Below are 26,499 nucleotides of genomic sequence, written 5' to 3' on the forward strand. Positions count from 1 at the left end.
GGATGGAAGAGAGAGCTCATGGTCTGAAGTTGTTGAACTCAATGTTAAGTCCGGAAGTCTGTAAAGTGCCTAATCAGAAGACGAGGTGCTATTCCTCCAGTTTGTGTTGAGCTTCACTGGAACATTGCAGCAGGCCAAGGACAGACATGTGGGCATGAGAGCAAGATGGTGAGTTGAAATGACAAGCAAGCGACAGGAAGATCTGGGTCATGCTTGCGGACAGACCAAAGGTGTTCCGCAAAGTGATCACCCAGTTTGCGTACGGTCTCTCCAGTGTAGAGGAGACTGCATTGGGAGCAGCAAATGTAGTTGACTAAACTGAGGGAAGTGCAAGTGAAGTGCTGCTTCACTTGAAAGGAGTGTTAGGGGCCTTGGATAGTGAGAAGCGTGGAAGTAAAGGGGCAGGTGTTGCACCTTCTGCGGTTGCATGGGAAAGTGCCGTGGGAGGGGGTTGAGGTGTTGGGGGTGATGGGGGAGTGGACCAGGGTGTCCCGGAGGGAACGGTCCCTACGGAATGCCGACAGGGGTGGTGAAGGGAAGATGTATTTGGTGGTAGCATTATGCTGGAGTTGGTGGAAATGGCGGAGGTTGATCCTTTGAATGTGGAGGCTGGTGGGGTGAAAAGTGAGGACAAGGGGGACCCTATCATGGTTCTGGAAGGGAAAGGAACATGTGAGGGCAGTGGCCCAGGAGATGGGTCAGACACGGTTGAGGGCCCTGTCAACCACCATGGGTGGGAATCCTCGGTTAAGGAAGAAGGAAGACATGTCAGAAGCACCATGGAAAGTGGCACCATCGGAACAGATGTGACGGAGGCGAAGGGACTGAGAGAATGGGATGGAGTCCTTACAGGAAGCAGGGTGTGAGGAGCTGTAGTCGAGGTAGCTATGGGAGTCAGTGGGCTTACAATGAACATTGGTGGACAGTCTATCATCAGAAAGTGAGACAGAGAGGTCAAGGAAGGGAAGGGAAGTGTTGGAGATGGACCATGTGAAAGTGATGAAGGGGTGGAAATTGGAAGCAAAACTGATAAAATTTTTCCAGGTCTAAACGAGAGCATGAAGTGGCACCAAAACAGGAGTTGTGGGAGGGGGCCACTGGCATCTACCCGGCTATGTGGAAAATTGCCCAGGTATGTCCTGTACACAAAAGGCAAAACAAATCCAACCTGGCCAATTACTACCCCATCAATCTACTCTCCATCATCAGTAAAGTAATGGAAGGGGTCATCAACAGTGCTATCAAGTGGTACTTGCTTTGTATTAACCTGCTCACCGAAACCTGGTTTGGGTTCCGCCAGGCACTCATATCCTGATCTCAATAGCCTTGGTTCAAATATGGACAAAAGAGCTGAACTCCCAAGCTGAGGTGAGAGTGACTGCCCTTGACATCAAGGCAGCATTTGACCAAGTGTGACATCAAGGAACCCTAGCAAAACTGGAGTTAATGGGAATCTGGGGGAAAACTCTCCACTGGTTGGAGTCATACCTAGCACAATGGAAAATGGTTATGGTTGGTGCAGGTCAGTCATCTCAGCTCCAGGACATAACTGCAAGAGTTCCTCAGGGTAGTGTCTTCTGCCCAACCATCTTCAGCTGCTTCATCAATGATCTTCTTTCCATCATAGGGTCAGAAGTGGGGATGTTCGCTGATGATTGCACAATGTTCAGCACCATTCGTGACTCCTCAGATGCTGAAGCAGTCCATGTCCAAATGCAGCAAGACCTGGACAATATCCAGGCTTGGGCTAACAAGTGGCAAGTAACATTCGCGCCACACAAATGTCAGGCAATGACCATCTCCAATAAGAGAGAATCCAACCATCGCGCCTTGATGTTCAATGGCATTACCATCACTGAATCCCCCAATATCAACATGTTGGGGGTTACCATTGACCAGAAACTGAACTGGACTAGCCATATAAATACTGTGGATACAAGAATAGGTCAGAGGCTAGGAATCCTGTGATGAGTAACTCACCACATGACTCCCCAAAGCCTGTCTACCACCTGCTAGGCACAAGTCAGGAGCGTGATGGAATACTCCAAGCTTGCCTGGATGTGTGCAGCTCTCACAACACTGAAGCTGGATACCGTCCAGGACAAAGCAGCCCGCTTGATTGGCACCACATCCACAAACGTTCACTCCCTCCACCACCGACGCACAGTAGCTGCAGTGTGAACAAGATGTACTGCAGGAATTCACCAAGGCTCCTTGGACAGCACCTTCCAAACCCACGATCACTACCATCTAGAAGGGCAAGGGCAGCAGATAGATGGGAACATCACCACCTGGAGCTTTCCCTCCAAGTCACTAACCATCCTGACTTGGAAATATATTGCCATTCCTTCACTGGATTAAAATCCTGGAACTCCCTTCCTAACAGCACTGTGGGCACACCTACACCACATGGACCACAGCAGTTCAAGAAGGCAGCTCACCACCACCTTCTCAAGGGCAACGAGGGATGGGCAATAAACACTGGCCCAGCCAGCGAAGCCCACATCCCGTGGATGAATTTTTAAAAAATCCCTTAATTCCCTTACTACCCAAAAATCTATCAATTTCTGTCTTCAACATATTTCATCAACTGAACATCCACAGCTATCTGGAGCAGTGAATTTCAAGAATAGCCGGGGAGATGGTGGCGTCATGATAATGTCACTGGATTAGTAATGCAGAGGCGCTTACGATAGCTCTGGGGACACAGGTTCAAATCTCACCTTGGCAGCTGGTGGAATTTAAATTCAATTAATAAATCTGGAATTGAAAGCTAGTCTCAGTAATGGTGACCATGAAACTATCATCGATTATCGTAAAAACCCATCTGGCTCACTAATGTCCTTTAGGGAAGGAAATCTGCCATCCTTACCCGATCTGGCCTACGTGTGACTGCATACCCACAGCAATGCGGTTGACATTTAACTGCCCCTCTGAAATGGCCAAGTGAGACACTCAGTGCAAGGTCAATAAGGGATGAGCAACATATGCTGGCCTTGCCAGTGATGCCCACATCCCGTGAAAGAATTTTTAAAATATTCACAATGATTTCAGTGAAGAAATTACTCCTCACCTCAGTCCTAATTGGACGACCTCTTTTGCTGAGTCCTTGACCCTGTGTTCCATACATTCTCCCAGCATCAATCTCATCAAGACCCTTATGAATTTTATATGTTTCAATGAGATCACTTCTTATTCTAAAAACACTAGGGAACAAAGGCCTAGCCCACTTAATCTCTCTTCGTAGGATAATCTAACTATCACAGGAGTCAGTCTAGTGAATCCCGAGGTGAGGGGAGAGTGACTGCCCTTAACATCAATGCAGCTTCTGACCAAATGTGGCATCAAGGAGCCCTAGCAAAACTGGGGTCAATAGGAATCGGGGAAATCTCACTGCTGGTTGGAGTCATACCCAGCACAAAGGAAAATGGTTGTGCCTGTTGGTGGTCAGTCTTCTCAGCTCCAGGACATCACTGCAGGAGTTCCTCAGCTGAGTGTCCTCGGCCCAACCATCTCCAGCTGCTTCATCGTAAGAGCATAAGACCATAAGATGTAGGAGCAGAAGTAAGCTTTTCGGCCCATCGAGTATGCTCCACCATTCAATGAGATCATGGTTGATCTGATAATCCTCAACCCATTTTCCTGCCTTTTCCCCATAACCCTTGATCCCCTTACTGATTAAAAATCTGTCTATCTCAGCCTTGAATATACTTAACGACCAAGCCTCTATAGCCCTTCGCGGTAAAGGATTCCACAGATTGACTACCCTCTGAGAGAAGAAATTCCTCCTCATCTCTGTTTTAAATGGACGCCCCCTTACTCTGAGATTATGCCCTCTGGCCCTAGACTCTCCCACAAGAGGAAACAACCTCTCATCATCTACCCTGTCAAGCCCCTTAAGAATCTTATATGTTTCATTAAGGTGGTCTCTCATTCTTCTAAATTCCAATGAGTACAGGCCCAACCTGCTCAACCTCTCCTCATAATAAAGCCCTCCATACCTGGGATCAACCTAGTGAACCTTCGCTGGACTGCCTCCAATGCCTTTCCTTAGATAAGGGGACCAAAATTGTTCACAGTATTCTAGGTGTGGTCTAACTAGAGCCTTGTATAGTTTTAGCAAGACTTCCCTATTTTTATACTCCATTCCCTTTGAAATAAAGGCCAACATTTCATTTGCCTTCCCTATTACCTGTTGAACTTGTATGTTAGCTTTTTGGGATTCATGCACAAAGACTCTCAAATCCTTCTGTGCTGCAGCCTTCTGCAGTCTTTCTCCAATTAAATAATATTCAGCTCCTCCATTTTACCTGCCAAAGTGCACAACCTCACATTTTCCCACATTATATTCCATCTGCCAAGTTTTTGCCCACTCACTTAACCTGTCTATATCCCTCTGTAGGCTCTTTGTGTCATCCTCACCACTTGGCTTCTCACCTATTTTTGTGTAATCCACAAACTTGGCAATAGCACATTCACTTCCCTCATCTAAGTCATTAATATATATTGTAAATAATTGAGGCCCCAGCACTGATCCCTATGGCACTCCACTAGTCAAAGGTTGCCATCCTGAAAATGGCCCCCTTATCCCAACTCTTTGTTTTCTATTAGTTAGCCAATCCTTTATCCATGCTAATATACTACCCCCAACACCATGGGCTCTTATCTTATTAAGTAGCCTTATGTGTGGTACCTTACCAAACGCCTTTCGGAAATCCAAATATATTACGTCTACTGGTTCCCCTTTATCTATCCTGCCTGTTACCTCCTCAAAGAATTCTAATAAATTTGTTAGGCACGATTTCCCCTTCATGAAGCCATGCTGACTCTACTTGATTAGATTATGTATTTCTAAATGCTCTGCTATTACATCCTTTTTAATAGACTCCAACATTTTCCCAATGACAGATGTTGAGCTAACTGGCCTATAGTTACCTGTTTTCTATCACTCTCCCTTTTTGAATAAGGGTGTTATATTGGCTGTTCTCTAGTCCTCTGAGACTTTTCCAGAATCTAAGGATTCTTGGAAGATTACTACCAGTGCATCCACTATCTCTGTAGCTACTTCCTTTAATATCCTAGGATGCAACCTATTATTTTTTGAATCATCTTTTGTTGGTTTTTAAAACTTCCCCAGTCCTCTGGCTCACCATGAATCTTTGCCACATTGTATGTTTTTTCTTTCAATTTGATACTGTCCTTAACTTCCTTGGTTAACCATGTTTGCTTTATCCCCTTCCTTGAATCCTTCTTCCTCACTGTGATATATTTTTGTTGAGAGTCATGAACTATTTTCTTAAACGTCTGCCATTGTTCATCAACCATCTTTTCTGCTAAACTGCTTTCCTAGTCCACTCCAGCCAACTCTCCCCTCATTCCATTTGAATTACCCTTATTTAAGTTTAGCACAGTTGTTTCCAGCCCAAGTTTCTCACTCTCAAACTGAATGCTAAATTTTACCATATTATGGTCACTGTTTCCTAGGGGATCTTTTACTCTGAGATCATTTATTAAACCTGCCTCATTACATATTGCCAGATCCAAAAAAGCCTGCTCCCTGATTGGATTCACAACATGTTATTCTGGGAAACTGTCCCAGATACGCTCTATGAATTCTTGCTCATGTCTACCTCTGCCATTTTGATTTTCCCAATCTACATGAAGATTAAAGTCACCCATGATTAATGTACTTCCTTTTTTGCATGCCCTCATTATCTCCTGATTTATTCTCTGTCCTACATTATAGCTACTGTCAGGGGGCCTATAGACTATTCCCACCAGTGTCTTCTTCCCTTTGTTATTTCTTACCTCCACCCATATGGATTCTACATCTTCTGATCCAAGATCCTTTCTTGCTATCATACTTATTCTATCTCGTACTAACAAAGCTACCCCACCACCCTTTCTTTCCTGCTTGTCCTTTCAAAAATTCACATACCCCTGAAGATTCAGTTCCTAACTTTGATCTTGTAACCATGTCACCGTAATGGCTATAAGATCATACCCATTAACCTCTATTTGTGCCGTTAATTATTTTATTTTGCTCCGAATACTACGTGCATTTAAGTAAAGAGCCATTAGTTTTGGCTTTTTACCATTTTTACCCCTTTTGACCCTATTTGCTGCTTTTTTTTTAATGTTTGTACACTCTGTCCCTTCCGGTCACACTCTGGGTATCATTACCTAAATAGCTGCTCTGCAAGACTGCCATATCCTTTTGCTATGTAAGCCTACCTATCCCCTTTCCAGAACCCTGGCACCCACTATTTAGTTTAAAGCCCTCCCTACAGCCCTAGTTATTCAGTTCGCCAGGACTCTGGTCCCAGCATGGTTCAAGTGAAGCCCGTCCCACCGGAACAGCCCCCTTCTACCCCAATACTAGTGCCAGTGCCTCATGAACTGAAACCCATTCCTCCAACACCAATCTTTGAGCCATGCATTTAACTCATTGACTTTGTTTATTCTATGCCAGTTTGCCCGTGGCTCAGGTAGCAATCCCAAGATCATTACCTTGGAGGTTCTGCTTTTTAAATTTAGCTCCAAACCATTCAAATTCTTTCAGAAGAACCTCCTTTCTAATCCTATCAATGTCGTTGGTACCAATATGGAAGATGGCAACTGGATCCCTCCCCTCCCACTCCAAGTTCCTCTCCATCCTGACTTGGAAATATATTGCCATTCCTTCACTGTCGCTGGGTCAAAATCCTCAAACTCCCTTCCTAACAGCACTGTGGGTGTACCTACACCACATGGACTACAGCGGTTCAAGAAGGCAGCTCACCACCACCTTCTCAAGGGCAACTAGGTTTGGGGCAATAAATGCTGGCCCAGCCAGCAAAGCCCACATCCTGTGGATGAATAAAAAAAACTTCCTCTAAAACAAATATATCCTTCCTTAGCTTCACAGTACACCTGGTGTGGTCTCACCCCATATCCTACATAATTGCATTACTTTCATATTCCAATCCCTCAATAATAAAGGCTGACGTATGATTTGCTTTCCTAATTGTTTGCTGTGTGTAGTGCTGATTTGCCTCAGGGCAGGTCCTCTGCTCATTTCTCCACGCCTCGTGGTCTTAACTCTTCAGTTACTCATAGAAGCCTGCCATTTTCAATTTCAAGCTGTCTAATATCATCATTCTCTTTCTCTCTCTTGGTCTACATCCTTCTAATCATCATTCAATCACATTCTTCAGCCAGTCCTCATGCCTCATAATATGGTCAATTCAACCTTGTTGACTTTTCTTGATGATATTCATTAACAATTTTTATCCTTCACCCTCCTGAGAACCTCTTCATTGCACTTGTGCTGTCTCCACTGACCTGTTCCATCCTTCTCCAGAACTATATTTCACAACTTTCTAGTCTTTGGATGCTTGCTTTTCTTAAGGTCTACAATTCAGCCCTGTTCAAGGCACTCCAAATCATAGCAGAAGATCTACAGCTACTAATGGATATAATGCATGAAGCAGTGAAAGCTTACGGAATTAAATTAATGTACAAAAAGATGAAAGTTATGAAGATTGGATGAAATAATGTTGGGAAAGCAGAGATTAAGATAAATGGTCATCAGCTGGCAGAGGTATCACAATTTAAGTACCTGGGAAGCATCTTGTCAGAAGATGGTTACTGCAATGAAGAAATCAAAGCTAGAATAGCAATAGCAAAGAGTGCATTCTCCAAACATAAAGAATTGTTCAGCATAGGAATGAGTAAAGATCTTGTTTACTTACATGTGTGTTGACTTTCTGTGATTTCTGTATAAGGAGACCCAGGTCTTCTGAATGCCTACATTTCCCAGTTTCTCACCTTTTTCTAAAAAAAAATCTACCTTTCAATTTTTACTAAGTGGATAAATTTACATTTCTCCACATTATATTCCATTTGCCACATTATTGTCCCACTCACTTAACCTGTCTATAGTCCTTTGCAGCTGGTTGGCAACCTCCTTACTTGAATACATTACATATAGTCCCCTCATCTTACTCATTGATATGGATTGTAAAGAGCTGAGGCCCAGGCATTGATCATTGCAGTACCTCGCTAATTTGGCCAACCCAAAACGATCTTTTTATTCCTATTGTCTGTTTTCTGATCGCTAACTAATCCTTAATCCATGCTAATATATTATCCCAATCCTGTGAGCCTTAATTTTGTTTAACAACCTCTTCTGTAGCACCTCATCGAATGCTTTTTGAAAGTACATATACACCATATCCATTTGTTCTGCCTTATCTACCCTGCTATTTGCAACCTCAAAAAAGTCTAACAGGTTTATGAAACACTATTTCCCTTTCATAAATGCGTATGCCGAATCATTTTCTAAATGCCCAGTTGGGAAACATCAGTTGTCTGGAAATTTTTTGAGCAGACCCTCCTCACGATATCATTGGCATGATTTTAGTACAGCACCTTGGGAGTGGAAACATGGGAGGCACAGTATTTGGATAAGTAAAACAATTTTTCTTACTACTTTTAGTCACTTGATAGTAGAGAACTTGGGTATTGCTGAAGAAAGAGACATGCTCTCAAAGCTTTTCATCTTGCACTCATCAGGACAGACACAAGAATGCCAAATTTGAGCAGGTGAAATTGGCCATTTCACACTGCAACTATGCAGGAGCAACACGAGTGATGTTTTCTACAATCAGGATGGTGCCATCAAGCCAAGACGACATTTTGTTTACCAGACAAATGAGTAATGTGGTATATGAATTTCAGAGCTGCTGCAATGCCAGGTGCATAGACCATATATCCCAATGACTGGTGGATTGTATCAAGTAACACCTCACTTCGGCTGTTTGCAATAGGCAGAGTACGAACCTTACTCAATCAACCTGTGCTTGCAAAACTCAGAACATGATGTCCGACGTCAGATGTGATTCTGTGATTGGGCAGCATTTGCCGAACAATCCCGAGTGTGCCAATACTTACACTAACAACCAATTTAAGATCATCAGTCGGGCTTGTGATGTAGCTCACTTACGCTTGCTGAGTGATGCATATATGGTATATGCATATACAGGGACCTGTCCTCTGCAGGCAAAAGGAATAAGTCCAGGTATTGTATCTTTTTTGAATAAACACAAGCATGGAGGAAAATAGCTCCTTGGTGCATTCATCATGGCAACGTCTCAACCAATCAGAGCCAGCTTGCCGATCAATCAGCACCTCTTTTCTCATGTTAAATTTGGCAAACGTGTGTCTGTCCTGATGAGTGCAAGATGAAAAGCTTTGACAGCATGTCTCCTTCAGCAATATTACTACTTTATAATGTTTTATCACTGTTTTATGTTTCAGGGAAATATTTTTACCCACGGGGCTTTCCAGTTCACACCAGTGGTTAGACATTTTAACATCATTCTATAATCCAGAAATAACTTAGCCCAAGCATTCCAGACTGGTTAGTGTACTAATTTCTTTAAATTCCCCATTTGCATTGGACCCTTGGTTCTGTATGCTTCTGGAATGCTTTTTGTGTCTTGTGTCTACTGTGAGGACCAATTGAAAGTATTTGTTTAATATCTCTGCAATTTCCTTATTTCCCATTATTATCTCTTCAATCTCTGCCTCTAAGGGACCCATGCCTATGTTCGCTAATCTTTTCCTTTTTACATACCTATAGAAGCAGCCAATGGTGAAGTGATTAAAATCAGGAATGCACAAGAGGCCAGAATTGGAGGAGGATAGAGATCTCAGAAAATTGCGATGCTGAAGGAGATTACAGAGATGGAGGGGAGCATTGGGGGATAAAGGGCAGGCCGTGGAGGGATTTGAAGAGAAGGGTTAGAATTTTAAAATCGAGGTGTTGCTGGACCAGGAACAAATAGCGAGTGGCTTGGAGGGGAGCTTCCACCTGGAAGTTCCCCTCCAAGCCACTCACCAACCTGATTTGGAAATATATCGCCATTCCTTCACCGTCACTGGGTCAAAATCCTGGAATTCCTTTCCTAACAGCACAGTGGGTGTACCTACACCACATGGACTGCAGCGGTTCAAGAAGGCAGCTCACCTCCACCTTCTCAAGCCAATTAGGGATGGACAATAAATGTTGGCCTAGCCAGCAACACCCATATCCCATGAACGAATAAAAACAAATGTAGGTCAGCAAGCATGGAGTAATGTGTAAAGGGCACATGCTGCAAGTTATGATATAGAAAGCAGAGTTACCGAAGAGCTCATGTTTAGAGGCTGAAAGGTAGAAGGCCAGCCAGAAGGACGTGGTAATGGTTGAATCTTGAGGTAACAAATGCATGGATGAGAATTTGAGCAGCAGATGAACTGAGTCAGCAGCACAGTCAAGCAATGTTACGGAGGTGGAAGTTGCTGGCCTGGATGATGGAAAGAGCACTGGATAGGAAGTTGAGCTCAGCATCAAATAAAATGGCAAGGTTGCACACACTCTGGTTTAGCCCCAGGCAGCGGCTAGGGAAAGGAATGGAGCCGATGATTTGGGTGCAGTGTTTATAGCAGAAGCTAAAGAAAATGGCAATATTTAATTGGAGGAAATTTCTGCTCATGCAATACTGGATGTCAAACAAGCAGTGACAAACTAGAGGCAGAGTATGGGTTGAGAGAGGTGGTGGCAAGGTAGAGCTGGGCGTCATCAGTGTACACATGGAACCTGATGTGTTTTCAGGTAATGTTGCCGAGAGGCAGCACGTGGATGAAAAATAGGAGTGGGCCAAGGATATGATGCTAAGAACAGAGCAAGAGTGTTGTACAAATAAGTTCTAAATACAAAGTCAGTAAACCAAGGAAGAGAGGCATGAGTGAGGGGAAGATGAAGTTTCATTGCAGCTGTAATGAAATGGAAAATCTTGTAATGATACAGAAGAATCTCAGGCCAGATCCAAACACAGGGTAGGAAGCAGATCTTCAGGTAGGAATTAAGGCAAATACAATAATAATTTTAAGTGATATAACAGAACCCATATAGTAACATCTTGAAATTCCAGTTAAATTAGATAAGTCACTTTAAGTTAAAATGATGCTTAAAGTACCATGTAAGTAGCCTAAGTTTCTTTCTTCCAGCCTTAGGCAGGGTAAACACATACTGTTGAGAGTAACTGGTTGAATCTGGTTTCTCTAGCTCCAGTTCAGTTTACTATAAATTCAGGGCTCTTTCATGCAGCTTTGGAACTGAGTGCATACCTGGGAGTTTGGTGAGTGGGGGAGTTAGGGGAGGAGGGGAAAGAGTTTTCTTTCCAATTGCTTTTTCTACTTTTTTCACTCTGAAGGAATTGGTTCTTACTCTACAATGGGGAAAAGAGCTAGCTATTTGGTGAGTATTTGGTAAGTGGTTACAGTCCTAAGGTTTAAAATAGTATATGAAGTGGTGGTAAATTTAACAAAATAAATTAAAAAGGAAAATAAATAAGTGAATAATATAATTAAGTAATTAATTAAAACACATTAAGGATGGCAGGACGGGTGACGTACCAAGGCTGAGGCATGTGGGAGCTCCTAGATGCTATTGCGATCCAGGGCAATCACATTTGCAGTAAGTGTTTGTGGCTCAAGGAGCTTTGGCTTTGAGTCATTGAGCTGGAGGCTGAGCTGCATACGCTGCAAAACAGTAGAGGGGGCAAAAGTTACCTGGATTCTTTGTACCAGGAAGCAGTCGCACCATGTAGGATAGGGTCTTCTGATTTTGTCAGTGGTAAGGGACAGGAGGGTGTGGCCCTGAGTGAGGCAGGAAGGAGACACAGAGGGCAGGAGTTTTAGCCTTTGCAATGGTCCAACAGGTTTGGGGTTCTCTCAGCTTGTTCGGATGAAAGTGAGAGCTGCAGGGTAGATGAGCAAACTGACCATGGCACCGTGGTATTGGAAGCCATTCAAGTGAGGGGGAAAAAAGAAGTGTATTGGTAGAAGGGGACAGTATAATGAGGGGGGTTGGCACTGTTCTCTGCAGTAAAGAATGAGAGTCCAGACAGCTGTGTTATCTGCCTAGTGCCAGGACTCTGGACTTCTGCTCAGGGCTGGAGAGGAACTTGCAGTGGGAGAGGAAGGATCCAATTGTCTTGGTCCATGTAGGTACCACAGACATAGGTAGAACTAAGAAAGAGGTTCTGCATAGTGAGTACGAGGATCTAGGCACTAAAATAAAAAACAGAACCTCAAAGGTAATAGTCTCTGGATTATTACCTGAGCCACGTGCAAATTGGCACAGGGTACATAAAATTAGAGCGATGAATGTGTGGAAAAAAGACTGATGTGGGAGAAATGGGTTCCAGTTCGTGGGACACTGGCAACAGTACTGGGGATAGTGTGGGCTGTACCGTTGGGACGGTCTACACCTGAACTTTGCTGGGACCAGTGTTTTAGCAAGCCACATAACTAGGGAAGTAGAGAGGGTTTTAAACTAAATAGTGGGGGCAACAGATCAAATCTGGGAAGATATGATAAATCAAAGAGTAGAGAAAAGACAAGAGAGTGCGGTATTAATGTGGGAAATGCTAAACTGATCATGACAGGAAGGGACAGAGAGTACAGGGAGTACAAAATCTAGCAGTAAAGTAGCAGGTAAGTCTAAAGGTTACGAAAATAATAAACGAACAAGACTAAAGGTTCTGTATCTGAATGCACACAGCATTTGAAACAAAACAGATGAACTGAGAACGCAAATGCAAATAAATAAGTACGATCTGATAGCCATTACAGAGACATGGCTGCAGGATGACATAGATTGGAATCTGAAGTTTTTTTTAAATTTATTCACAGGATATGGGCTTTGCTGGCTGGGCCAGCATTTATTGCCCATCTCTAATTGCCCTTGAGAAGGCAGTGGTGAGCTGCCCTCTTGAACTGCTGCAGTCCATGTGGTGTAGGTACATCCATAGTGCTATTAGGAAGGGAGTTCCAGGATTTTGACCCAGCGACAGTCAGGATGGTGAATTAGTTGGAGAGGAACCTCCAGGTGGTGGTGTTCCCATCTATCTGCTGCCTTTGTCCTTCTACGTGGTAATGGTTGTAGGTTTGGAAGGTCCTGTCTAAGGAGCCTTGGTGAATTCCTGCAGTGCATCTTGTAGATGGTTCAAACTGCTGCTACTGTATGTCGGTGGTGGAGGGATTGAATGTTTGTGGATGTGGTGCCAATCAAGCGGCTGCTTTGTCCTGGACGGTGTCCAGCTTCTTCAGTGTTGTGAGAGCTGCACTCATCCAGGCGAGTGGGGAGTATTCCATCACACTCCTGACTTGTGCCTTGTAGATAATGGACAGGCTTTGGGGAGTCAGGAGGTGAGTTGCTTGTCGCAGGATACCTAGCCTCTAACTTGCTCTTGTACCCACAGTATTTATATGGCTAGTCCAGTTCAGTTTCTGGTCAATAGTAACCCCCAGGATGTTGATAGTGGGGGATTCAGTGATGGCTATGCCATTGAACATCAAGGGCCGATGGTTGGATTCTCTCTTATTGGAGATGGTCATTGCCTGACACTTGTGTGGCATGAATGTTACTTGCCATTTGCTAGCCCAAGCTTGGGTATTGTCCAGGTCTTGCTGCATTTGGACATGGGCTGCTTCAGTATCTGAGGAGTCGCAAATGGTGTTGAACATTGTGCAATCATCAGCAAACATCCCCACTTTTGACCTTATGATGAAGGAAGGTCATTGATGAAGCAGCTAAAGATGTTGGGCCTAGGACACTACCCTGAGGAACTCCTGTAGTGATGTTCTCGAGCGGAGATGACTGATCTCTGACAACCACAGCCATCTTCCTTTGGGCTAGGTATGACTGCAACCAGAGACTTTCCCTGATTCCCATTGACTCCAGTTTTGCTAGGGTTCCTTGATGCCACACTTGGTTAAATGCTGCCAAGGGCAGACACTCTCACCTCACCTCGGGAGTTCAGCTCTTTTGTCCATTTTTGAACCAAGGCTGTAATGATGTCAGGAGCTGAGTGGCCCTGGCGGAACCCATAATGGGCATTAGTGAGCAGGTTATTGTGAAGCAAGTGTCGCTTTATAGCACAGTTGATGACCCCTTCCTTTACTTTACTGATGATCAAGAGTAGACTGATGGGTAATTGGCCGGGTTGGATTTGTCCTGCTTTTTGTGTACAGGACATACCTGGGCAATTCTCCACATAGCCGGGTAGATTCCAGTGTTGTAGCCCTACTGGAACAGCTTGGCTAGGGGCACGGCAAGTTCTGGAGTGCAAGTCTTCAGTACTATTGGGGGATATCAGGGCACATAGCCTTTGCAGTATCCAATGTCTTCAGCCGTTTCTTGATATCACGTGGAGCGAATCGAATTGGCTGAAGACTGGCATCTGTGATGCTGGGGACCTCCGGAGGAGGCCGAGATGGATCATCCACTCGGCACTTCTGGCTGAAGATTGTTGCGAATGCTTCAGCCTTGTCTTTTGCACTACTGTGCTGGGCTCCTCCATCATTGAGGATGGAGATATTTGTGGTGCCTCCTCCTCCTTAATTGTCCACCACCATTCACAACTGGATGTGGCAGGACTGTAGAACTTAGACCTGATCCATTGGTTGTGGGATCACTTAGCTCTGTCTATCACTTGCTGCTTGGCATGCAAGTAGTCCTGTCTTGTAGCTTCACCAGCTTGACACCTCATTTTTAGGTATGCCTGGTGCTGCTCCTGGCATGCCCTCCTACACTCTTCATTGAACCAGGGTTGATCCCCTGGCTTCATGGTAATGGTGGAGTCGGGCATATGCCGGGCCATGAGGTTACAGGTTGTGTTCGAGTACAATTCTGCTGCTGCTGATGGCCCACAACGCCCAGTCTTGAGTTGCTAGATCTGTTCAAAAGCTATCCCATTTAGCACGGTGGTAGTGCCACACAACACGATGGAGGGCATCCTCAATGTGAAGGTGGGACTTCTTCTCTGCAATGATTGTGCGGTGGTCATTCCTACCAATACTGTCATGGACAGATGCTTCTGCAGCAGGCAGGTTGGTGAGGATGAGGTCACCTATGTTTTTCCCTCTTGTTGGTTCCCTCACCACCTGCCACAGACCTAGTCTAGCAGCTATGTCATTTAGGACTCGGCCAGCTCAGTCAGTGGTGGTTGAAGTCCCCACCCAGAGTACGTTCTGCGCCCTTGTCACCCTCAGTGCTTCTTCCAAGTGATGTTCAACATGGAGGAGTATTGATTCATCAGCTGAGGGAGGGCAGTACATGGTAATCAGCAGGAGGTTTCCTTGCCCATGTTTGACCTGATGCCATGAGACTTCATGGGGTCCGGGGTCGATGTTGAGGACTCCCAGGGCAACTCCCTCCCAACTGTGCTGCGAACTCTGCTATGGATCAGGGATGGTGATGGCGGAGTCTGGGACATTATCTGTAAGGTATGATTCCATGAGGATGACTAAGTCAGGCTGTGAGACAGCTCTCCCAATTTTGGCACTAGCCCCCAGGTGTTAGTAAGACTTTGCAGGGCCATTGTCGTTTCTGCTGCCTAGATCGATGCTGGGTGGTCTGTCCAGTTTCAATCCTTTTTTGTGACTTTCAAAGGGCATTTAAGAGTCAACAACATCGCTGTGGGTCTGAAGTCACGTGTAGGCCAGACCAGGTAAAGAGGACAGATTTCCTTCCCTAAAGGGCACCAGATGGGTTTCCTTCCCTAAAGGACACCAGATGGGTTTTTACAACAATCGACAATGGTTTTATGGTCATCATTAGACTTTTAATTCCAGATTTTTATTGAATTCAAATTCCACCATCTGCCATGGCAGGATTTGAACCCAGGTTCCCAGAGCATTACCCTAAGTCACTGGATTAGTAGTCCAGCAACAATACCACTACGCCATTACCTCCCATGACATTTAGGAAGGACAGGAGGCTAGGAAAAGGTGAGGGGTGGCTCTGTTAATTAATGGTGGTATTAGTACATTAGAGAGGGATGACCTAAGTTCAGGAAACCAGGATGTAGAAACAGTTTGGGTAGAGATGAGAAATGATAAAGGCAAGAAGTCATTTGTGGGAGTGGTGTACAGGCCCCCTAACAGTAACCATACAGTTGTCAGAAAGGTACAGCGATAATCATCGAGGATTTTAATCTACAAATAGACTGGAAAAATCATATGGGCGAAGGTAGCCTAGATGAGGTATTCATAGAACGTTTTCAGGATTGTTTCTTGGAACAGCACATTCTGGCACCAATCAGAGAACAGGCTATATTTGCAACAAGATAGGATTAATTCATGACCTGATAGGGAAGACACCCCTAGGAAGCAGCAGTCATAACATGATTAAATTTTACATTTAGTCTGAGGGAGAGAAGAGTGGGTCCAAGACTAGTATTTGAAACATAATTAAGGGCAATTATGAGGGCATGAAAGCACAGCTAGCTAAAGTGAACTGGCAAATGAGGTTAATGGCTAGGTCAATAGAGACGCAGTGGTGGACATTTAAGGCGATATTTCAGAATACACAGAATAGATTCAATTCAACACAAAAGAAAAATTCCATAGTTCGGACCCATCAAATTAAACATGGTATCAAACTTAAAGAGAAAGCATATATTTGCGCAAAGATGGGTGGCAGGTCAAAAGATTGGAATGAATAGAAAAAAAAAAGCAAAGAATGACCAAAAGATTGAAAAGAAAACAAAATTAGTGTACAAGAGAAAGCTAGCTAGAAATATAAAGACAGATAGTAAGAGTTTCTATAGATATTTAAAAAAGAGTCAATAAAGTGAGTGTTGGTCCTACAGAAAGTGAGTCCGGGGATATAATAAGGGAAAATAAGGAGATGGGAGATGAATTGAACCGATATTTTGCATTGGTCGTCACTACAGAGGATACAAGTAACATCCCAGAAATGGCTGTAAATCAGGAAATGGAAGGGAGGAACTTGGGAAAATTACAATCATCAGGGAAGTGGCACTGAACAAATTTTTGTAGCTGCGTGCTCACAAGTTCCTGAGTCCAAATGGACTTCATCCTAGGGTCTTAAAAGAAGTGGCCAGTGAGATAGTTGATGCGTTGGTTTTAATTTTCTAAAATTCCCTAGATTTGGGGAAGATTCCATTAGATTGGAAAATAGTGAATGTAACTCCATTATTCAAAAAGGGAGGGAGACAGAAAGCAGGAAACTACGGGCCAGTTAACTTAACATCTGTCATGGGGAAAATGTTAGAAGCTATTGTTAAAGATGTTATAGTAGGGCACTTGGAAAAAATTAGGGTAATCAGGCAGAGGCAACATGGTTTTGTGAAAGAGAAATCATGTTTAACCAATTTATTGGAGTTCTTTGAAGATGTAACATATGCTGTGGATGTACTGTACTTAGATTTCCAGAAAGCATTTGATAAGGTGTCACATCAAATGTTATTGCAAAAACTAAAAACTCATGGTGTAGGGGGTAACATATTGGCATGGATGGAAGACTGGCTAGCTAACAGGAAATAGAAGGTAGGCATAAATAGGTGTTATTCTGATTGGCAAGATGTAACAAGTATAACAGGGATCAGTGGTGGTACCTCAACTTTTTACAATTTATGTAAATAACTTGGATGTAGGGACTGAAGGTATGGTTGCTAAATTTGCTGATAACACAAAGATAGATGGGATAGTAAGACATGAAGACAACACAAGGAGGCTGCAAAGGATATAGATAGGTTAAGTGAGTAGGCTGGACTTGGCAAATGGAGTATAATGTGGGAAAGTGTGAAATTGTGCATTTTGGCAGGAAAAATAAAAAAGCATATTATCCAAATGATGAGAGATTGCAAAGCTCTGAGATGCAGAGGGATCTAGGAGTCCTAGTGCATGAATCGCAAAAGGCTAGTATGCAGGTACCACAAGTAATTAGGAAAGCTAGTAGAATGTTATCATTTATTGCAAGGGATATTGAATACAATAGTAGTAGGGTGTCATGCTTCAGTTATACAGGGCATTGGTGAGACCACATCTGGAGTACAGTGTACAGTACTGGCCTCCTTATTTAAGGAAGGATGTAAATGAGTTGAAAGCATTTCAGAAAAGGTTTACCTAAACTAATACCTGGATTGGGCAGGTTGTCTTATGAGGAAAGGTTGGACAGGCAGACTTATATCTGCTGGAGTTTGGAACAGTAAGAGGTGACTTGTTTAAAAGATAAAAGATCCTGAAGGGTCTTGACAGGGTCAGTGTGGAAAGGATGTTTCCTCTTGTGGGAAAATCTAGTACTAGAGACCACTGTATACAAATAAGGTGTTGCCCATTTATGACTGAGATGAGGAGAAATTTTCTCTCTCAGAGGCTTGTGAGCCTTTGGAACTCTCTTCCTCAAAAGGTGGTGGAAGCAGAGTCTTTGAATATTTTTAGGGCAGAGGTAGATAGATTCTTGATAAGCAAGGGGGTGAAAGGTTATCGGGGTGGTGGAAATGTAGAGTTGAGGTTACAATCAGATCAGCCATGATTTCACTGAATGGCAGAGCAGTCTTAAAGGGCTTAGAGGCCTATTGCTGCTCTTAATTCATATGTTCATATATTCTTAAAGCAGGAGTAGTTTTAAGTTTAATTACATTCTGCATATGGTGTCAAATCACTTAGTGCATTAGAAACAAACTTTGATTCTGTAATGGGTCATTGCTTAGGATATTCAGGTGTGAAAGACATTTCCTTCAGTGAAAATGTTTTGTCGGCTGTAGCTCATTTGGTAGCACTCTTGCCTCGAACCAAAAGGTTTTGGGGTTCAAGTTCCATTCTAGGGCTGGAAACTTCAAGCCCTTCCCGCCAGCGAGATCTTCTGGTCTCACTGAAGTGAATGAACGTTTGAATGGCTCACCCCATTTTCTGGCCCTGCCCCACTGCGAAAGGACCAAAATATTCTGCCGTCAGACTTGAGCACAAAAGTCAAGGCAATACTCCAGTGCACCACTGAGGGAATGCTGCACTGCCAGAGATGTTGTCTTTCAGATGAGATGTTAAACCAACTGCCCTCTCAGATGGTTGTAAAAGATCCCATGACACCAACTCAAAGAATAGCTGAGGAAGTATCCCTGGTATCCTAGCCAATATTTATCTCACAATCAACATCACAAAAACATATTATCTGGTTATTGTCACACTGCTGTTTGCAGGATGTTGCTATGCACAAAATGGCTGCTGTGTTTCCTACATTATGACAGTGACAGCACTTCAAAAGTACTTCATTGACTGTAAAGTGCTTTGAAACATATGATTGCTGTGAAAAGTGTTATAAGTGCAAGCCTTTCTTTCATCTTAAAAAATGCCTAAATATTTGGTTTATGTATAGATTTTACAGCTTTTCCTAATCAAATGTTCATAAAATAACTCCTAATATCTTTTAATCAAAGTTTGCCTTCTGTTGAATGGGCAATGGAAACCAAATGAAGGATGATAAATTTATCTTTCATAGAGTAAAGACAAAGCAGGAAAGATAGTAATTATTTTAGTAATAATGTTGTCTTGGTAAATTCAAGCACTATCTTACCGCACCAACTGATCACTCAAATTAACAACTCAGTCTTTCGTTTCACAATTGCGTATTATGTCTCTAAACATTTTAACCTCTTGACAAACATGTTCCCAGTTCAATGACCTTGAATGTGGGAATGTTAGTAACTGACCACACATAAAATCACTCCTTTAGATTAAAGATCTATTAATTGGTCAATGTGTTCTAAAGCAGAGACGACATCACTTCTTAATATAAAATGCAGTACTAAATAACTAACAACATGTATCCCAGGAAATTTTGGAAGAGGAGGCATTTGAAAGGATGTGCATAATTTAAAATTTGCTGCCTATTAAGGCTCAATTCAGCAATCAGCGATGGGACACGAGTAGTAGACCTTACTCTCCGCATGAGCTTGGTTAAGATTCTCCCACAGCGCCAGATATCCCTGAAAGTTAAAACCTGAATAGCAAGAGTGATGTTAATTGAAAAAAAAAGCAGCAGGAACTTTAACAATACTCTGCTGAGTGAGGGAGACTGTACTTCTAACCAGTTAAACTCTGGAAGCAACCCCATAACACATTCAACTTGGACTCCTGCCAACCTGTGCCCAAGTAGGTTCAAAAAGGAGCACAAGGTCGTCATGCAAACGATAGAAACTCTTTTTGCCTTGTGCATTTATCAGCAGCTTCGTTTGCAGGTCTTTGAACCCGTTGACCGAAACAGAAGCTCTGCATTCTACTTCCCTCCTTGCAGCGCAGCACATTCGTTAAATACCCACCAGGTGCCCGTAAACATCGTCGGGTTTGTCATAAAACATGGTGTTGAGGATTTGCTTCATCCTTTGCGGCACCGAGTTGCTCCTGTAGTACTCGGCCGCGCGCTGCTTGAGTTGATAAAAGTCGCGAGCCTGCTCGGGGCTGCGACCGTTACTGGTGGGGCCTCGGCCGGCAGACATCCCTTAACCGCTCGATGTCTTCGTTTTATTAAACAAAAAAAAACTTTGATTACGTCTTTTTTTTTAAAATTGGTCGCTGCCAATTATAAAGTTTTAAAAAACTGCCGTTTGGGACAATCAGCCTGACGCTTCCTTCGCCGTTGCCAGGCAACCAGCCGTCGCGAGACCGGGCGTGACGTCTTGGTCTCCGCTTGGGTTCCACCTGATGACCCGGTTCACCTGGTGTCCGCATCCAACCGGCTGTCACCAGGAGTCTACTGTAAACGGTGAGCTCTTTCCTAAACACACAATTGAAGTGGTCTCTTTCAAGTGGTTTAGTCAGACTTTTCCGCGTTGATATTTATGGTTCTCCCAGTTCCCTGGCCAACGCTCTTTAACATATAATAAAACAGCTGCTCATTTGTTTCATTGTTGTGCATAAAATGCCTACTTAGAGAGCAACGGTGATTGCACTTTAGTGTAACTAACTAACTGTGTAAAACACTTTGTAGTGTTTCTACACCATATAAATACGGCTTTTATATTCCGGAAACATGATTAATTGCTGGCTGTTCCTTATTTCCTGGGGTATATTGTATCCTTGGATTCTAACCTTGCATACATATGTGATTTTAATAATCATGTGCATGTTGAGTTTTTTTTTTACAGATTTACTTTTTTCTTTCAAGATAATGTTTCAGTAGCTTAAGTTCTTTGGGATATTGCTATAAAATTAAACTATACCCGGCTCGTCCACAAAGTGCAAAACATCTTCCATTTGTTGTTTTGGTGACTCTGACCAGTTTGACAGCATTGTGATCACTTTGTTTGACTGTTGCCAATTTTAAAGTGAGGACACTGATTCAGAATTGTTTCATTTTTGCTGATTTGCCACGTTCTTAGCTAAAAATGTAACTTATGTAAGTGAAAATTGCCTCACTCACTTCTTCAAATTCCATATTATAAGAGGCCTCTTGGATCAATAATCACTGGCCTCTTCTAGCCTACTATCAGAAAAGAAGTTGGCATTCTGGGTGCATTCTGATTGCTAGGTTATTCTGTTCCTTTTTTCCATCTTAACACAAGTTTTCAGTACAGAGCTGGAAAATTACTAAGATGTTTTATGCCTGAAATGTCCAAATTTTATTTAATGGACAACATTTTAAGTGCATAAGTTTACAATTTCCAGTTTTATATTATTTTTTTTCTTTTTATTACATTTAGGTCAGCTTTGAAATCTTTCCAAAAGCTTCCTTAGCACCACTCTTTTTCAGAATTTGCTTTATGAAGTTTTATTAATTTAATGAGACAAAAGTAGTGTTCTCGAGACAAGAACACTGGTAAGGTTTCCTGCTTCAATTCTTTCAAGGCATTTTGGTCTTCAGATGCTATTTTGGCAAAGACCTAACCAATAACGATTAACCTTTGTGGAGATAGAAAGATACTGCCTCAGAAATACATGGGAGTTGTCAGGATCCAACTGATTCCAATGAGTCAGATGCTGTTCTCAGAGAATTTCTGACCATTTTTCCCATAAAGGTGCTCAACTGAGCTCCTGTTTCGGTACTTACCGAGAACATTGAATAACAGACTTAAACAGAATTTTAGGTGTATTCTCTATATTAAAAAATTTTCAATAATAGTAAATTACATTTATATTATGCCTTTAAGAAAGTAAAAGGCCCCAAGGCAATTTTCAGCAGTGTTATCAAACAAAATTTGACATTTAGTCATGTTGGAGCCATGCACCCCATTCTGAAATAATCAGTAGTTCAAAGTTGACTGTATTGTACACATATTTATTACATCATGAAACAGGCTGTTTTATATCTCCTAAAAGTTTTCTAACAGTCCTGTTTAGTGTTGCTAATGATGGTGATTAATTTTGCTGAACATCAACAGCTCCAGCACTTGCATTTACATAGTGCCTTTAATAGAGCAAAATATCCTGTCACAAAAATACAACAATTCTCATAATATTATTGTGATTTATTGTAAAAGTAGGTTAATAGTGGGGTTTGGATAGTTTGTCTGTGTGTGTGTGGGATTTAATTGAATTGGAGGCAGCTGGTCTGGAGGTTTTGACTCGTCAAAAGAAACTAGGTTTCAAATACTAAATACGTAAACGTGGCTGAAGGTTTAGAATGTGAGTTGAGAAGAATTTGCATTTGTAGATAAATCAGGATAGTTTGAATTTCAAAGAGATGGTAGGATGTTACACCTATCCAGAGAAGCTAGGCCAAGCAGTGTTTATTTTTCCCAAAGGTTACTGATAATATTAGCACGATGCAATGATTTATATTAGGAAGGTAAAGTTCCAAAGACATGTGGAAACAATGGAATTTACATTAAAAAGGGAGAAACATGTATAAAGCAGAATGAGGTTATGTGTTAGGCAAAGCATTACAAGATCTACCAGAAGTGTGAAGAGCTTACAGTATTTGTGCATTAAGCTGCTGTCTACAGAAATCGAAGCTGGGAAAGCCACTTTGAATTCTACTGTTCACAGTATTGTGGTGCCTTGCCTGGATCTGTTTAAATCTCTTTTTTACTGTTGCCTTAATGGGGGTGTAATTAGAAGCCAGATTAATTAGGGGTTTTAGGAGTTATTATAGTAATAATTTGTAAGCTATGTATGTGCTTGAAATCTTTTCTATTGTTAATACATGTTTAATTTAGTTTTCTAAAAAAACTCAGAATTCTGGATGGACTTATTACTACTGAATTCAGGGCACACATCTGAAAATAAATACAAATTGCAAATCCATTGTGACTATGTGATCAAGTTCCCCTTGTGGATTTGATTTCCCTGGCACACATCATCTGCTGCGTCATAACAAATTGGTGGCTCTTTGAGGGATATTTGAAATTCCTTGATAGATGGTGAATCTTAAGGTTACGAGAAGTATTTTGAATTCAGGAGTTGGTATGAGGGATTTTTAAAGTGGTGATACTGCAAAAGTGGCTGTATCCATGGCTAAAACATTTTTGCAAGTAGAATATGTAACTCTGATTGTGTTACAAAAAGTAAGTTAACAGAGTTGGCGGATATGATGCAGTTGAGGTTACCTGTAGGGGCAAAGAAAGCAGACATAGTTGAAGTGATAGCACAGTATTTGAAGTTGGAAGTGGTACCTGACACCAGTGATTCACAGCTGGAGGTAGTGAGACTTCAGTTAGAAATGAGGAAGCTTGAATTTGAATAAGCAAAGAAACTGAAAAAACTTGAATTGTGGGCAAAAGAAAAATAATTGGAATTGAAAAGGCTAGAGGCAGAAAAAGAGAGATTATTTCAAAAAGAAGTGGAAATGCAGAAACTTGATCTCTGGAGGGAAAAATAGCAATGGAGGAGAGAGAGAAGAAAAGAGACAGAGTACCGACTTAAAAAGCTGAACTTTAAAAAAGTTATCAGATGCTGAGGAAATTTCTGATGGTGAAAAAACCATTAACATAAAACCCGGGGGGGGGGGGGGAGATGTTAAAAATTGTGCAAGCTCTTCTGAAGTTTGAAGAAAGAGATGTGGAGGCATTCTTTATTTCATATGAGAAGATGGCTAAACAGATGAAATGGCCAAAAGAAACCGGACATTGTTACAATCTAGGTTAGTGAGTACAGCACATGGTTCACTGTCAGAAGAAATGCCAGTGGATTATGATGTGGTAAAAAAGGCTGAGGCATACAGGCAGAAAGTTAGGAATATGAGGAAATAGCCTTGGCAAACTTATCTTGAGATTGAGTTTGTAAAACAAAGTAAGTTTGATCAATGGATACGGGCATTAAAGATAGAGACAACATATGCAGCTCTTGGAGAAGTAATTCTTTTGAAAGAACTTAAAGATTCAATTACTTTGGTAGTGAGATCTCATGTGGAGGAACAGAGGGTTAAAACAGTAAGAGAAGCCACAAAAATAGTTGATTATGAGTTAGTTCATAGATCTAAACCTTTTTCTCATGACCCTTTTAAATCAAAGAAGGATAGAAAGTGGAAAGGTGAAAGGAAGGTGGGTAGTCAGGGAAGAGGAGTAGGTGGAAATTCCCAGGAAGCCTTTTCTCAGACTAAAAAGGAAGGTGCTGAGGTTAGAAGTGACACTGAAAAATTGAGGTGTTTTCATTGCAATAAAGATGGGCACATGAAGTCAGTGTGTTGGAAATTACAGGGAAAATCTGTTGGAATTATTAGGATGCAGAAAAGTTTTGGAAGTAAAAGTAATGTGGGTTCTGAGGTTCATGCTCAGGAAAAATCAGTGGTTTGTGTACAGGTAAAGCAGGAAGATTCAGTGATAGGTAAAGAAGTGAGAATGTGTTCACCATTTACCCAAGGGAGTTCTAAGGAGCAGGTTGCAGAAATGTTTAAAGATTTTGTATGTGAAGGGGATGCCTTTCTATGTGTACAGGGTGGAGTAGGTAAAGATATTAAAATTTTAAGAGACACAGGGGCTAGTCGGTCCTTAATGTTGTGGGATAGTGATATTTGTTGTTCAGGTGGAGTATTGCAGGAACAGGTGATAATAAGTGGGGTTCATGGAGATGCTAAACTTATTCCATTGTGGAAGGTAAATTCAGAGAGTAAGTGGAAAACAGGTGAGGTGATTGTTGGAGTTGTGGGAAATTTGCCCATTGCAGGGGTTCAATTTATTTTAGGTAATATAGCTGGTCACAGATGTGGATGATGCCTATGGTAGTTGAGCAGCCTGTAGAGGTGTTTTCAACAGAAGTGTTGCAGAAAGAGCATCCTGGTTTGTTTCCAGAGTTTGTGGTAACAAGATCACAGGTTGAAACAGAAAGGAGAGGAAGTTAAAGGGCAGGGAGAAGGTGTTGAAATTTAATTAGCTGACATTGTCTTTGATAAGATTTTTCAGGAAGAAAGAATGGAGGATAATGTAGCTGAGGTATTTAACTCAAGCAGTTGGTAGAGTTACAGATAAAGGATCCACAAATAAAACAGTATATCAGACAGCTTACTCGGAAACAGAGGCAGAATGTTTTCCAAAATGTTATTATCTTAAAGGTAATGTATTAGTGAGAAATTGGTGGTCATGTCAAGTTTCAGCAGGTGAAAATACAATGAAAAATGAAATACATCAGATTGTTACACCGTTTAGATATAGAAATGAGATCCTGAGAATAGCTGATGAAATTCCAATGGGGGAAAATTTGGGAATTAGAAAGACACCGGCGAAAATACAAAAACATTTTTATTGGCCTGGATTGCATAGAAATGTAGTTAAATTCTGTAGAACATGTCACATGTTTCAGGTGATAGGGAAACCACAAGCAGTGATTAGGCCAGCACCTTTAATTCCAATTCAACTATTTGAAGAACCTTTTATTAGGGTTATGATTGATTTTGTCTGACCGCTTTCTAAGGCTAAAAGCGGAAATCAGCATTTACTGACAATAATGGATGTGTCTACAAGGTTTCCTGAAGTGATACCTCTGAAAAATATTACAACAAAGGGAATTGTGGAAGAGTGGACTAAATTTTTTACAAGATATAATTTACCAAAAGAAATACAATCAGATCAGGGTTCAAATTTCATGTCACAGCTGTTTAAGGAAGTAATTAACAGTTTGGGGATAAAACAGTTTAAGTCAACAGCTTATCATCCTGAATCACAAGGGGCTTTGGAAAGATGGCATCAAACTTTAAAAACTATGATGTGACATATAGTCAGGACTATCCACAGAATTGGGTTAAGGGAATTCCATTCTTGTTATTTGCTATTAGGGATGCTCCCAATGCACCTACTGGATTTAGTCCTTTTGAATTAGTCTATGGTCATGAGGTAAGGGGACCACTGAAGTTGATTCATGAGAAATTGGTGGGTCAAAATTCGGAAACAACTCTCCTGGATTATGTATCAAACTTTAGAGGCAGATTGGACAGAGCATGTGAGTTAGCTAGAATACATTTAAAGATATCACAGCAAGTGATGAAAGTGAAGGCAAATAGGAAAGCTACAGCTCATAGTTTTGTTGCTGGGGAAAAGGCGTTCTGTTACCAGTACTGGGTAACTCATTGTGAAGGTAAGGTATACTGAGCCTTAGAGGATGGAAAAGAAAATGTGTGAAGTAAATTATTTCATAAATACTCCAGATAGAAGAAAGAAGCAGAGGGTGTGTTGTATAAAAATGCTTAAAAAGCACTTTGAAAGGGAAGAGGACCAAATGTAGGTATGAGTGGTG

The 26,499-nt window shown here is 42.0% G+C and overlaps 1 protein-coding gene across 1 annotated transcript in view; it reads right to left on the reverse strand.

The window, feature by feature from the left end:
* Positions 1-20,565, reverse strand: part of eno4 (enolase 4) — a 106,749-nt gene extending 86,184 nt beyond the window's left edge. Inside the window, 2 exon segments of the mRNA XM_078565198.1 lie at positions 20,157-20,351; positions 20,461-20,565. Coding sequence (XP_078421324.1) covers positions 20,157-20,351; positions 20,461-20,565 — 300 coding nt within the window.
* Positions 20,566-26,499: the final 5,934 nt, after the last annotated feature.

Source organism: Cetorhinus maximus, chromosome 20 (genome assembly GCF_964194155.1).
Source record: "Cetorhinus maximus chromosome 20, sCetMax3.hap1.1, whole genome shotgun sequence".
In the NCBI taxonomy this organism is placed as follows: Eukaryota; Metazoa; Chordata; class Chondrichthyes; order Lamniformes; family Cetorhinidae; genus Cetorhinus; species Cetorhinus maximus.